Source organism: Halichoerus grypus, chromosome 7 (genome assembly GCF_964656455.1).
Source record: "Halichoerus grypus chromosome 7, mHalGry1.hap1.1, whole genome shotgun sequence".
NCBI lineage: Eukaryota > Metazoa > Chordata > Mammalia > Carnivora > Phocidae > Halichoerus > Halichoerus grypus.
In genome coordinates, this window is record NC_135718.1 from 108037783 (window position 1) to 108052781 (window position 14999).

General features: G+C 37.1%; 1 protein-coding gene across 3 annotated transcripts in view; it reads left to right on the forward strand.

Moving 5' to 3' along the window:
* Positions 1-14999, forward strand: part of RALGPS2 (Ral GEF with PH domain and SH3 binding motif 2) — a 157570-nt gene that overhangs the window by 46210 nt on the left and 96361 nt on the right. For all 3 annotated transcript variants that reach the window (XR_013449853.1, XM_036120919.2, XM_036120922.2), the window contains exon 5: positions 14555-14638. Coding sequence is in view for 2 of the 3 variants with exons in the window: in XM_036120919.2 (XP_035976812.1) it covers positions 14555-14638 (84 nt within the window). In the remaining variant the exon portion in view is untranslated. The remainder of the gene's footprint in view (positions 1-14554; positions 14639-14999) is intronic.

Sequence of the window (14999 nt, forward strand, 5' to 3'; positions counted from 1 at the left end):
ATTAACAGTATGCCAAATTAAGTTTTAGAAATGTCAAATTCATATTAATGTTTAAATGTTTAAAGCTTTTGATGTGACTGTCCTCAGAAACTCATGTGGCAGTCATAGATAAAAATCACTGAGTCATAGGTAGGACTGTTTCAGTCATTTTGGTTAATTAGGCTTCATCACTCTTCTGAGGGGTGAACAGACTTAGGTTGAATGATTTACTCAAGGCTTTGAAGCTTTTTCGAAGGACACTGGGAATAAGAAACTGGGTTTCACAACTCCAGCAGTTTGTTCCCTTGTATCTTTATTTATGACTTTATAATATGACAGTGTGTTAACATTTTGGAGAGAAGAGGGAGGATCATGGAAGGCATTTTTTACTTATTATGCATCTACCTACTGGAAGCCATTTATTATGCTGTGTGTGTGTGAACCCAAGTGTGGTAGTGTCTATTTTACTGATGAGAAAACAGAATGACAGTTGTCTTTGCTGCACAGCTAAGTATGGGAATTGGGTTTCAGACTCTAAAAACTAATACTTTTTCCACTCTTATCAAGTAAGAATATAAGTATGATTTTGTACCCCAAAACTAAGTAAGTGATGGGGCGCCTGGATGGCCCAGTTGGTCAAGCATCCAACTCTTGGTTTCAGTTCAGGTCATGATCTCAGGGTCATGAGATCGAGCCCCACCTTGGGCTCCGCTTTCAGCGCAGAGTCTGCTTCAGATTCTCTCCCTCCCTCTCCCTCTTCCTCTGCCCCTCTGCCCAGTTGCACACATGAGTGCATGCACTCTCTAAAATAAAATCTTTAAAAGGAAATATTTCTATTGATAATACCAATATTCAGTGCCATAAGATAGATAATTTTTTTAGTTCTTTTGGGAACAAAATAATAGTATATTTGTTGTATATACAAGTATGCAGTGGCCCTGAACGCTGTAATTATTGTAAGGAGTTAGAGAAAACATCTGTGTCTTAGGTGATAAAGACAGTATTAGTCTTGTAACTTTCAAGTAATTTACTTAATGTCTTTTTTTTTTTTTCTAAGTTACTTAATGTCTTAATATCTCAAGTTTGTCACCTACAAAATGAAGGGGTGGGCCTAAATGATCTCTTGAGTCCCTTCATTTCCACAATTCTGTCTTTTCCTAACATTTACTCCATACCATGAGGATTCTCTTGGTAGAACCATTAGATTAGGGATAGGAGAAATAATGTATTCTACACATAAAGCAGAAAAAGAAAATGGCATCGGGCTCCCTCTCCCTCTGCCCGTCCCCCCTGCTTGTCACACGCATATGCGTGTGCGCTCTCTCTCTCTCTCTCTCAAATAAATAAAATCTTTAAAAAAATGACAAAAACTGAAATTTTAATTTCCTCACATCCCTGAACAAAACAAACTAAATTCTTTACAAAAATTATACTTTCTTTGCCCTGAAATTCAGCCATCTTATCCTTTGATATATTTTTTTCCTTTTGAATAAATGACAATGACCATATTGCTATTTCCTATGAGATTAGTGCTGTCCAATGGAAATACACTGTAGAGCCACTTAATGTAACTTTGCATTTCTTAGTAGCCACATTATGAAGTAAAAATGAAGCAGATGAAATTAATTTTAAAATCTTATTTAACCTACAACATCTGAAATATTACCACTTCAACTTTTAATCAGTATAAAATTATTGAAGTAGTCTATATTCTTTTTTTCTCTACTAAGACTTTGAAATTCAGTGTGTATCGTACAGTTATGACACATCTTTATTTGAAGTAGCCACATTATAAGTGCTCAATAGCCATGTGTGACTAGGAGCTCTGGACATTGAAGTTCTAGATAATGCCATAGAATTCAAATCAATGTGGGAATTTTTTATTTTCCTGGGACATCTAACACTACTTTGTGAAATTTGGAAGCAAACCTTAAAATTCCTATGGCCCCACTCCCTTATCTAACTTAATACCAATCTCATTGATTTTTTTAAATATCCTAAGTATCTTATCTATCCCTTCTCTCTCTACTCCCAACACACCAATCCAAAATACCATTTTATCTCAACTGCGTGCCCTCTTACTGATCTACCTGTATCCACTGACCCTTCTAAACTTCTCTCTGTCCAACACCCATGGTAATGTTTTCAAACATTTAAATCTGCTCATATGATCCCTCTTCTTAAAACACTTCAGTGGCTTTCTGTTGCTCAGAGGATAAAGACAAACTATCCTAATGTGATCTACAGATCTCCTCATAGTTTCTCGTCTAGCTACACTGGACTTGTAGTCCCTGTCACCGCTGAGCCTGTGCACATTGTAATTAACTCCTATTCATCCTTCAGTTCTCAGATCAAGTTTGCTTTCTCAGGCAAGCTTTTCTTGTCTTCCTGCAGGTTCTCCTAGCATTCTCTGCTTCTTCACTGGACTTGTCAGTTGCAAGTTTACATTGATGTTTTGTGATTCAGCAAGTATTTGCGGAGTGTTTATTGAATGCCAGACACTGGTTTAGTTACTGGAGGTACAGCAGTGAACAGACTCAAATTCCTGCCCTGGTGGATCTTATATTTGAGTGAGATGAGCTAGGTAGTGTGTCATGAAAACCATAAAGCAGCCAGAAGAGAACAGAGAGTGAGGGCAGCGGGAGTTTCGATTGCAGATGGGTTGGCTTCAGGAAGCCTTCCCTGGGAAGGGGCCATCTGAGTGAAGACCTGAAGGAAGTGAGAGAACAAATCATGGGTATTTGGGGGAAGAGTGTTCCAGGCAGAGAACAGCTAGGGCAAAGGCCAGTGAGCTATAGTGAGGGAGGGAGGGAGGTAGAGTGAGGGCTAGATGTCATCTAGAGCCTTGCAGATCATTAGTCTGAAAAAGATGGTAGGTTCTTGGAGGGTTTCAAGGAGAGGAGTGGCAGTTTCTGACAGATTTTAAGTAGCTTTTTAAGTCACTTCTGACTGCTAACCTGGGGGTGGGGGTGGTACCAAGGACTGAACTAAGTGTGAGATACAGCGTGGCTTGGGTCAGGATGGGAGTGGAAGAGATGGTGAGTAGTTGTTAGACACTGCGTGCAACAGGAGTCTAGGATGATGCCAGAGATTTGGCCTGACCCCAGAAGCATGTAGTTGATACTCTCTGAGATGGAAAATTATTATTATTGTGTTCACAACTCCTGGGGCTGCCATTCGTTTAGAATATTATGTGCAATGCTGCCTTGTGGAGAAAGACCAGAGCAATAGATGTGGAGGAAAGAGCAGGAGTTTGGCTCTTTGGACATGTTTGGGTTTACATGTTCCTTAGAATGCCGAATTAGGTAATTCGTAACTGTATTATTTGTCCAGGCTTCAAATGTAGTTTGAGAGAGGTCACTCTAGAGGTATTTCACAAGTGTGGGTGAGGTTACCAAGAAAGTGAATATAGACAGGAGAAGGGTCCTAGTTAGTGTTTAGGTGGAACTAGCAAAAGAGATGAAGAAGCAACAGCGAGTGATTTAGGAGGAAAGTCAGGTTATTAGTATGGAATTTGATGAGCCAAGTGAAGGAAGTATTTTTAAGACGGAAGGAGTGATGAGGTGTAAAGTGTTGTTAATCATGTACTATTTGATTAATTGCTGCTTCCACTAGGTTTTAAACTACATGAGGGCAGAGACCAGTAATTTTGCTTCTTTTATTTTATCTGTCTGGCATGTAGTGGGGTCCAGTAGTTAGAATGAGAAAATGAATACAGTGTTCAGTAAGTATTTGTTCAGTGAGAGGATGTTTTCAAAAATTAAAGCAGTAACTCTGCTGGAAGATGTGATATAGCACAAAAATGTTCTTGTTATGTGTTAGTGTCATATATTCATCAAGATTACATGAAATCTGGCAGTATAAACAGAATTTTGTCATCTGGCAGAAAAATGTTTTCTAATTTATTATGAAGTATTCAAGACCTACAACAAGGCATAAAGACTAATAAGATGAAAACCCCTGTGGACCCACCTAGTCAGTACTGTTGAAGCCACTGCGTTTTCTCCCATGTTTGCCCTCTTCCCTCCTCCCACCAAGGTGGCCACTATCCCATATTGATCTATGTCATTCCTGTGCATTGAGCTATATTTCTTTAAGTATATGTATCCCTTAGCAATATGTGCTATTGCAGGTTTTAAATTTTTTATGTAAATGGTATCCTGTTTTTTTAGTCGTCTTTAGTTTGCTTTTTATGTTCAGCATTGCTAACCAGCACCGATGGTAATATGGGCACTCTAGTGCATTAATAACTGAGTTGTGAAGCATGAATATCTGAGTTTATTAAAGACCGCCAGTTTTCTGAAATGTTTGTGCAGATATTGTTTATCATGTCAAAACTCTTGCTATTGACAAAAGATTAAGCCATGATGTCAGTCTAGTGTATTAGTCTTATTTATTAGCATAAATGGTGTTTCCCTAATTATGTAGTTATTAGCTTCACTAAAGAATGAATTCTTTTGTTAAATCAAAATTTAACCTCAGATATTATGAAAAGAGAGTGGTTATCCCTGAATCTAATAAATTTATCTTGATGTTTTTGCCCATTATGTCAACGTTCAAGTCTCTCTCTATAACTTTATGTAAAACTTTTTTAAAAAGTGTATATATACTTTATGAAATTTTAAAAGCGCTTTAGTTGTTCACGAAAAGTATTAATCAAAACTATTACCTGTATATATCCATATGTAACTTTATTTCAGGTGCTAATTCAAGTTTTCTAAAATGAAATCTGTATGAAATTTGAACTTTGAAGAATACAGATTCTGAATCCAGCCATGTGGTTTAGTGATTTAGTGTAGGTTGGTGATTACACCACCCAGGTCTCACTCAATTTTCTGTAACAGAGGCAATTTCTGAGTCACCTGGAACTTACTAAAATATATATCTCTCATTAATTCAGTTCCCTAAGTAGACCCTGTAATTCCTACCAGTTTGCGGAATTCTGTATTCCCAAGTCTTTTGTGTTAAGTAGAATTTAACCAAACTGGTTCTACCTAAACTTGTTCTTAACTTGTAGGAAGAAAGGGGCACCTTGCGAAGTGCAGCCGTTTTCTCAGGGTCAGGTCGCTTACCTACAATGTCTGTCACACAGTGCACCTCAGAGTTGCTCAGGGGGAAAAGGAAAAATTCCAAGCCTTTTATTTCACTGTAGAAACCATCTCCCTTATCCTGGAAGTGGCACAAAAATTTTTATGGTATAGCGACTGTCAGTCATCAATAGAATACTGGCTAAATAAAGTCACTTCTTTAAGAGCAGATCTGAATCAAACAAATGCTAAGTCTGGTTTTTCTCCAACCCCGTCACACACTTTGAGGTTACCTCGGATTGAAAGAAGAAAAAAGAACAGATTTTGGTACTTCGTTTCTTAGGGTTTTTTTTGTTTTATGGTCAGAAGAATGGAAATCATGCTTACCAATGAAAAGAATTTAACGTTACAGGGAAGTTCATCAGTGATATAAAAAAGTATTTAGTAGGAATATAACTACATAGAAAAAAGGTTTGCTCCAGTTTTATTTTTAAAGGTTCCCTGTCTGTGTGATGTACACCACCTGTCCATTATTATTACCGTTCAGAACCCTAGGAGACATTCTTTCCCCTTCTCTCTCCATCCTATTTCCCCTGTTCTCCAATTGATTTTACTTCCTGAATAACTTTTCTCTCCTTCCCCATGTCTGTCAACTCTGAACAACATTTATTAAGAGTACCGTGTTTTTATAAGGCTGCAGCTCACTAGCTCTAGAAATGTGAGCACTCCTTAAGTCTGTGCACGATTGTTCGGCCTGAGACAGGTCTCAGCACACCCAGTCGTCTCGGTACCGATGGATCCCTCTCCATCTGAACGCTTTGGCCTGACGTTCCCATAGCTGGTGCTACAGAAATCCTGAGAATCTTCACGTCCCCACTGACCCAAGCAGCAGGGCCAAATTGGGACGCTTCTGTGGATGGTGATCCCTCTCACACAAAACCTGGCTTTTCACTGTTCCTCCCTCCTTTCAGTAGGCAGGCATCTCTTAGTGATACAGTTGCCAAAATGGTCATGAGAGTGACCACAAAGAAGGAAAAGGGTTAGCAGTTTTATCATTTATATTCAACCACTGTTAATGTGTCCTTACAATTCTTATTTCCATGGACCTGCTTATCTCTTTTTTTTTTTCCCTTTGTTTAAACCAGTTTTGGGCACAAATTGCCATGTATTTTGCTGCCTCTTACTTTTTTCTTTTTTAATCAGTGTCTAACATTCACAGCTCTGAATGGGTGCTCAAAAATTTTTAATTACTTAATTTCACTTATTTTAAAATTTATTTTAAAGCCCTTTGAATCCCAAGAGAATTTGTAGTGGCAAAACATAAAAGTAGGGAGCCAGAAGACTTGTAGTTTTTTCAGCTTTGCCATTTATAGATTGTGCCATTAATGGAATCTATTTCATATCTTGGCCTTTTTAAAAAATTACCGAATCTATGAAGTAAAGGATTTTGGACTACTGGGTCTTTAAAATACCTTCGAGGTCTTCCAGAAATGCCGGGAAGTAGGATTATTTTTATTAGTGACTTCAGAGTAAGAGCTGCAGTTAAGGGTAGTTCTCAGTCAGTAATAAATAGAATTTTGATCAAAACTGCAGGAGTCTGAAGGAGGTGCTAGGGTTGAGTGGTGGTCACGAGGCAAGCTCTTATAGATTGGGGGGTATTATCCTCTCACTAGAACATAAATTCTACAGGGGCAGAAACCGTTGTCTGCTTTGTGCACTGATGTATCTCTAGTGCCTAGAATAATACCCGTTCAGTATTTGAGTTTGCTAAGTGGCCATTCCAAAGCTTTAGACTATATAGCCTACAGGCACGTCATCTCCCATCGTTTATCATGTTTGGAATCATTTCTGCAAAAGTCTGTTACTAGTCCAAGAATTTGACTGTATCTTAGCATTCTTTCTTTGGAAACAGGGGTTTTGGTTTTTTTCCCCACCCACAATTAAGAACATTTTCAGGTTTTTTCCCTAGTATGAATTATTTAATGCTTAGTGAGGGCAGATTAAGGATTCTGTACATTGATTAATTTCTAGTGTGAATTTTCTGGTACTTAGTTGAAGCTCAGCTCTTGTTAAGGTTTTTCCGTATTTCTTATACATACAGATTCTCTTGGTGTGATTTCTCTTTTGATCTTGAAGGTTTTTTCTTTTAGAAACCTCTTACACATTTATAGGGCTTCCCTCCAGTGTGAGTTCTTTCATATGGAGGAAGCAGTGACTGTGTTCTGAAGGTGTATTACATTCATGGGTTTTTTGGGTTTTGTCTATTATGAATTCTCTCATGTTCTATAAAGCTTATATTTCTTCTGATGACATTGCCATGTTTATTACATCAGTGGGGTCTCTCTTCGGAATGAGTGTTCTGTTACTCAGCACAGGATGTGTTATGACAGAGTTTGCTTGCAATCAGATTTTCTTTCTAATCTCAATTCTTCAGTGCTTTTGAGAATTCTTAAAGGGTGAACTGTGCTTGAAATCTGTACTGTACTCATTACACTGGGTAACTTTTGCCTCTTACGAGGTTCTCAAGTGTTCCTAAGTGTCTGGCTCTGACTGAAGGCCCCTGACACGTATTACGTTCAAAGAAGAAAGTTTCACACCTTATTTTAAGTTTTAGTAGGTCAGGTCATTAAGCCATAATTAAGTCAATAAGCAGACATTATATACAAAGGACAGATAAGGCCCTCCTGTGTAACTGGGACACACTAGAGATTGAGGAAGAGTGCTGGTGAAATGAGGAAGAGCACATAATAGGTAATTCTGACTCTTACTAAAACATTTCTGAAAAACTTAAAAATGAGATATTTTTGACAATATGTTGAAGACCTTTCTGTAACATTTTTGTGTATGCAGAGACTAGAATCTTGGCAACTTCCAAAGTTCCAAAATCAGGAATACCATAATTCTATGTTTGTTTTAATGAAAATTATCATTTGCATTAGAATTAAAATGTAAACAATTCATGAATATGGTGAGAGGTTTGAAGAAAGCAAAGAAGACATGAAAGACTTGGAATTTTCTGTTAGAAGCAAGGTGCAAACTGTTTTGTATGTTATATTATTGCTGCTCATCACCATGAACTTCCTATGTAGCAAGGTTAGGCTTAGAATAAAACCAGAGAAGTAAAGAGGAACGTTGTTGGTTAGAGAGTAGGTGTCTCTCGGCAGAAGACAGCCCCTGCATCTATCTCTGCTCTCATTCTGGGGGCAGCTTCAATGTGTCGGGAGGAGGGTGCGGGGGAACAGGGGATGTGAGTACATTAGAAAAGAGAAGTGATATTTTTGATTTAACATAACACATTGAAGTTTTATAGTTTCAGAACTTCATTCTGTTGATTAAAAATACAAGAATCATAATGAGCACATCATCTGTGGCTGAGACTTCTTTCTAAATAGCCATATAGGCTGAATGCTAATGGACATACCATATCCCTTTAAAGCTTAGCATTTTTTGAGCATAAGAGTACCTTAGCAATAATTATCTTCTTCTGTGTGTCAACTATACTTCAATTAAAAAAAAAAATTGTCTTCTTGTGAGCACTACCCCTCCCCCCCACCCCCCTGCAGTCTTTAGATTCCATCACTTTATCTTTTCTTCTCTCAGTCTCTGTCTACATGCTGGTCTATATTGGCCTTTTCTCTTCTTCTATCTTTAGGTATCCCTACAACATCACCCTTAGAGCAGTCCTTTTAAGAGTGTTGGAACCTACAAGATGAAATTTAGAGCAAGAATTTGACTTTACAGAACAAACCTACAAGAGACATAAGAGAAGCCGTGGCTCCTGTGAAATTCAGTAATTCTTTCATAGGGTAGGTGGTCATCAGTTGTGGTGTTTGCTCCCCACGTGCTTCCAAAATAAACTCAGTGGAAAATCGGGCTCGACAGTTTCATGGCTCAGAATGAGCCCATGAATATTCTTTCAGATATACTTTCAATGACCATTTAAAAATTGCCTTTATATCTGTGAGTTGCTGTTAGATTTCTTTTTACTGCCTGATTTTAAAATTGTAAATCCATTTGAACAAGATTTAAGAGGTATCAAGGCTGTTGTAGTTTAGCCTTTGCTAAAATAGAGGCTTACTTACATAGTGTACTTAAATCCATCCTATTCTTAAATCAGACTCTTAAAAAAACACCCTTTGATCACGAAGCTTACTTTTGGGTGTTCATGGGAGATGTTTTAGTATAGAATAACCCTTGACTAGGCTGATATGCTGTCAAATGCAAGATACCACTGGTGGGGGGCACCTGGGTGGCTCAGTTGGTTAAGCAACTGCCTTGGGCTCTGGTCATGATCCCAGGGTCCTGGGATCGAGCCCCACATCGGGTTCCTTGCTTAGCGGGAAGTCTGCTTCTCCCTCTCTCTCTGCCTGCTGCTCCCCCTGCTTATGCTGTCTATCTCTCTGTCAAATAAATAAATAAAATCTTTAAAAAAAAAAAAAGGTACCATTGGTGGGAGAATTTATTTCTCAGATCGTTTATAGTGTTTCCTGGAGGAAGATCCTGGAGTCTGAGACAAAAAGAGACAGAGACAAGGGGAAAAGCAATTTTTTTTTTTTCTCCTCATGGAGAAGTTCAGTGGCTGTGGAGAGGTGGAGGTGGGGCAGGGCAAAATTCCTCTTAAGGCTAGCTAATATAAATGCATGTCAGAGTATAAGAAGAAACTAGTGCGTGAGTTCCTGGAGTCCCAATGCAATTTCAGCTCCATAATTCATTAAATGGATTTTTATTGTTGTTGTTTAACTTTTTATTTTGAGGTAATTACAGATTCACTGGAACTTGCAAAAAATAGTACAGGGATAATTATAGATTCATAGGAAGTTGCAAAAATATTGCGGAGAGGTCCCACTTACCCTTCACCCAGTTTCCCCTAGAAGCTACATCTACATAAGTATGGTACAGTAGCCAAACCAGGGAAGGACATTTGTACAACACGTATCTGTATAGTTGTGTAACATTTTTTTCTGTGTGTAGTTTTGTCTAACCATCACCTCAGTCAAGATACAGAACTATTGCAATACCACAGAGATCTCTCCCCTTGTGTTAGCCCTCTGTAGTCAACCAGTCCCACTCCTACCCACTCCCCACCATCCTTAACTCCTAGAACCACTAATCTGCTCTCTATCATTGTAGTTTATTGTTGTATTAGATGGGCTAGTAATATGGCATGGTCTCAAAGGGGAAATGTTTTCTGAAGCAGAAGCTACTGTCTTAAGAGGTTTTAAAGAACCTGCTTGTGTCTTCACATTTTCCAGTTACAAATTTCTTTAAAATGGAGGGCTCCAGTGGAATTTTCATCCATTTGCTCCCAACTAATGTGACCATAGATTCATTCATCCCCACCTCCTTTCTGTCAGCTTCCAAGAGAGTTTTGTTAAAGGGACAAAGCATTTTTTCATTAAGTTAATGATGTTGAAATGTTCTAAGAATTGGATGAATTTTTTATTCAAATTTTTATCCATTTTTATCATTTTTTTATTTGAGGAGTCAGAAAAGCATTTGGAAGTTTTTAGTGTAAAAAAAATAAAGCCGTAATTCACTGATACTTTTTTCTGGGTTCTTCGTTTATCCTAATTTATAATAATGATGAAGATAGGTTCAAAGGAGTTGATATGTATAAAGCACTTAGACTAGTGCCTGGCACACAGTAATCTGTGTTAGTGTTAACTCTTACTTTTACTGCTACTGTTAAGACAACGGTTCTCAGGCTGAGAAGGCCTTTTTAAGCATAAAACCAGAAGATTAAATCACACAAAGAGGAAAGTAAAAGTATCGGCTACTTTGAACAAGAAAAACCAGGCCCCCATATGCACATAAAGAAGATTGGGAAGGTGTGTTTTCATAGATTTTCTCTCCGTGGTGGGTTTATAGTTGATTCATGGCCCCACCCTCCCTATTCTCTCCTTTTAACAAACATAATTACTCTTACAGTTGGGGAAATTAAAGCAATGATATATGGAAAGGGAATAAATACACCCAGATTCAGTAAGACTTTTAGGAAAGTGACACTCGGTAGTAGTAGTATAAATGACCCTGTATTTCAGGAGGGCAATTTGACAGGTATCAAAGCCTTGAAAAGGTTCATCCTCTTGACCTAGTGATTTTACTTCTAAGACTGTATTTTTAGGAAATGATCAGAAATGTCAGAAAAGGTGCAAGGATATTCATTAGAGTGTAGCCTTCTAACAGGAAAGTGAAATTCACTTTATGTGTAAAGTTCATTATTGAGTTTGAACTCCATCAAATGGCTACATTGAGTAGTTTGATAAGTATAATATCAGTTTGACACAGACACTTTGATCATGGCATTAGTATAAATTTGGAAATAATATTAATTGGTTAAAAACGATTTCAATATTTATAGACTTAATCCTAGGAATTTGTCCTAAAATATGCCATCTTTATATAGTTATATTAATATATATTAATAGTATTTATATTTTTAGAACAAAAATATTTTCTAGCAGTTGGATGTTTTTAATATAGTTATGTCATTTTTACATTCACGTAATGTCTATCACTATTTTCTGTCTATACAGGGAGGTAATGTGAAACGAACACGTAGGCTCAGTCACTGTGGCATTGCTTCTGTTGTTTTATACTTTCCTTCAGTAATTTCAAATCTGAAGGTTGTAATCTAGCTTTTGGTTTTAAAAAAGTTAGTAATTGATATCTTCAGAGCATTTAGTGCTTATCCACCATGTTGAAGCAGTAATTGCTGTTTCCTCCCTCGGTATTCTCCATCTCAATTACTCAGGCCAGAAGAGGGAATCTGAGTACCTCTGGATACCTCATTCTTAGCTTACACTGTGTGGATCCAGTTTTTGACCAAGTCCTGCCTGCCTCCAAAATACCGTGAATCTACCACTTTTTTCAGTATTCACTGACATCACCCCAGTCAAGGGAACAGTACCTGTGTTTTTGGAGTATTGTATCATCATAATAACTGTTTCCTCCTTTTTCCCCTTAGTCCGTTTCTTTCTGTTTATATTTTTAAATTTTATGGAAGATAGGAATACATCCCATTAAAGAAGTCACGTATTTCTACCAGCCCTGCCCTTGAGCCCCACGCCCATCCAGTGTCTTAGCTATTCCTCTTTGGAGGAATTTAAGTCCAGTTTTCAAATAATGCATCTAAATGCCTATCGTTTATAATTTTAAAAATTTTAGATATGATTTATTGACTCTGTACTGTAGAAGATGATTTTACTCTTATATTCTCTTCCCCTGACATTTACACGATTCACTTCGCCTCTTTTTCGCATGTAGTTATGTCGTAATTTTAACATGAATAAGTAATCATGGCTCAACCATGCTTTACAATCGAGCCATGATTACTTACTTAAATTTTGTTTTCCTTGAGCTAATAACTTACTTAAAGTTTCTCTGTACTGGTCACTAATGTTTCTGCTAGTGGTAAATATAGTGAATGCCTTATCAGTGTGTGTGTTCAGACTCTTAGATATTGCTTCATCTTTGAGAGGCACCCCTCTTGGAATTTCTGTCCTCTTGCTAGTTAATATCTGAACTATTGTTCTTAAGCTCTTCTCACAGTTGTGTCCCAGGATGTCCCTTTACTGTTGATCTGGGTATTCATAGTATTTTCTTTCTATGTTGGTTACTCAGTTTCCTGGATCACATGTCTTCCTTTTTCTTAATTTGCTAGTTTGTTTTGAGGAACCACATATTCTGCTGGCTCTCTGAGAATAGGTGCATAGAGGACAAATTCTCTGAGACTTTCATGTCTGAAAATCTCTGCAATATATTTTCATACTTAATTCATATATTTGTTGGACACAGAATTCTAGGATTTTGAAGACATTATTTCAGTTGTCTTTGACTTTCAGTGTGTTACTCTTGAGGTATCGATGCCTTTGATCCCTTTTTTCTGCCTGAGATCTGTTTTTGTTTTTGAATCTTACAGATTTTTTTTTTTTTTTTTAAGATTTTATTTATTTGACAGAGAGAGTCACAGTGAGAGAGGGAACACAAGCAGGGGGAGTGGGAGAGGGAGAAGCAGGCTTCCCATGGAGCAGGGAGCCCGATGTAGGGCTCGATCCCAGGACCTTGGGATATCAGACCTGAGCCAAAGGCAGACGCTTAACGACTGAGCCACCCAGGCGCCCCTGAATCTTACAGGTTTATAATCTCTTAGTCTCTAATGCTCTAAACTTTCTGATGCTGGGCCTTGGTTTTGAGGGGTTTTTTAATTTACTCCATTATAAAAGGCACAAGGCAGGTCTTTTCTTGTCCTTAAAGTTCTAAGGGCATTTAAAAAAAATTTTTTGGTAAGTTATTTTTCTCAGTACTCCCTTAAAATTCTTGTTATTATGCAGACATTAAGTCTAATGGACTCCAATTAACATAATATTTTGACTCCTATTTTGAGTTTATTTTTTAAAAGATTTTATCACCTTTATCTCACAACTCTTATGTTGGTTTTTTAAATCTCTCTTACTGTGTTTTCCTTTCCAAAAGCTCTGTTTTGTTCTCTAAACATATCCTCCTGTTTTTGCCTAATGGGAGCAATATCCTCATCTATCTGAGAGTAATAATTGTATGAGTTTTTCTTTTCTCAGTTGTTTGTTTGTTTGCTTCTTACCCTAACTCAATTTCCTCAGATAGATTCTGTCTCTTTCTGGTGGTGGTTATTGCATTACAGCAGGGTTCTTAACCTGTTTTGAACCTTGGACCCCTTTGGCACCTGAACAAAGCCTATGGAGCTGAGCCCCTTTAAAATCAAAGGAAATCAATTCTGTTAAAATACACTTCTCAACATATTTTTGTAACTGTCACATAGCAATATATATGTGCTTCTTTATTAACACATTAAGATCCAGAGATGATGAGCTCATAATTTCAAACTAGTGATGAGTATAATGATGTTTTTGGGCTATCTGTACCAACTGTAATGTGATATGAAAATTTTTTATCAGTGACAAAGTCACATGTATTGCTAACTCTTCTGTAATCTGTACTCTACATTTATAATTAAAAGGAATGTCGTATCAGAGGTTAGTATAAAATAAAAATTTAAATTTTTGACATCCAAGTTTATTAAGCCCTTTGAATTCTATTGACAGACCTTGCGGGGTATCAAGAACTCTTTTATTAGAAGTTTCATCACATATCTGGGGTGGTTGGCTGTCAGCTCAAAGAGTGAGGTATTGGAAAGCTAATCGGAAGCTCTGAGTAACTGAATGGGGCTTGACAACTACTAGGCTTTACTATACATTGTAGAAAGCTCGACTTTCATTATCTGTGGGTCCTTCCTCTTGGGATTCAAATCTCTTCAAAAAAGAATCCACCAATCTCCTTGTAGAATATAAGTCTAGTTATCTATATTCTCAGAGACAAGTAATTTTCCCTCTTATATTCTGCTAGTAGAATTTGTTTTTGTGATTTAACTAAATGGTTATAGTATTAGATATGTTCGTGTTAAGTAAAATGGCTCTAGGAAAGGACACAATTGTCTTTTATGTTTTAAAACCCTTACTATAACAAGAAGACTGGGCTATTTCATCAAATTTATTTTTACTCATTTTTTTCAGGAGCTTTCAAGTTGTGGATGGAATAAAAAAGAAAAATATAGTTCTGCACCAAATGCCGTTGCCTTCACAAGAAGATTTAATCATGTGAGTTGCTTATAAAATCTTGATAATTTAGTTTCTGAAATTCAGTTCCTTAATGTATTTTCATTAAGAAGTAGTTTAACTTTTCACATCAATGTTGGAATATTTTAAGCCACTATCTCTTCAAACGTTGTCTCTCTGCATGATCTCTATTTTTTTCCTTCTGTAATTTCTTTTGGAAATTTGTTGGGGCTTGATACTCTTTTCTACTTGTATGTTAACCTTTCATATTTTATATCTATTTCCTTATGCTCCATTCTGCATGGTTTCTTCAGATCTATATTTCAGTTCACTAATTCTCTTATAGATGGGTCACATCTGTTTCAAATCTGTGTGCTTTTACACTAGTGTCATTTTTAATATT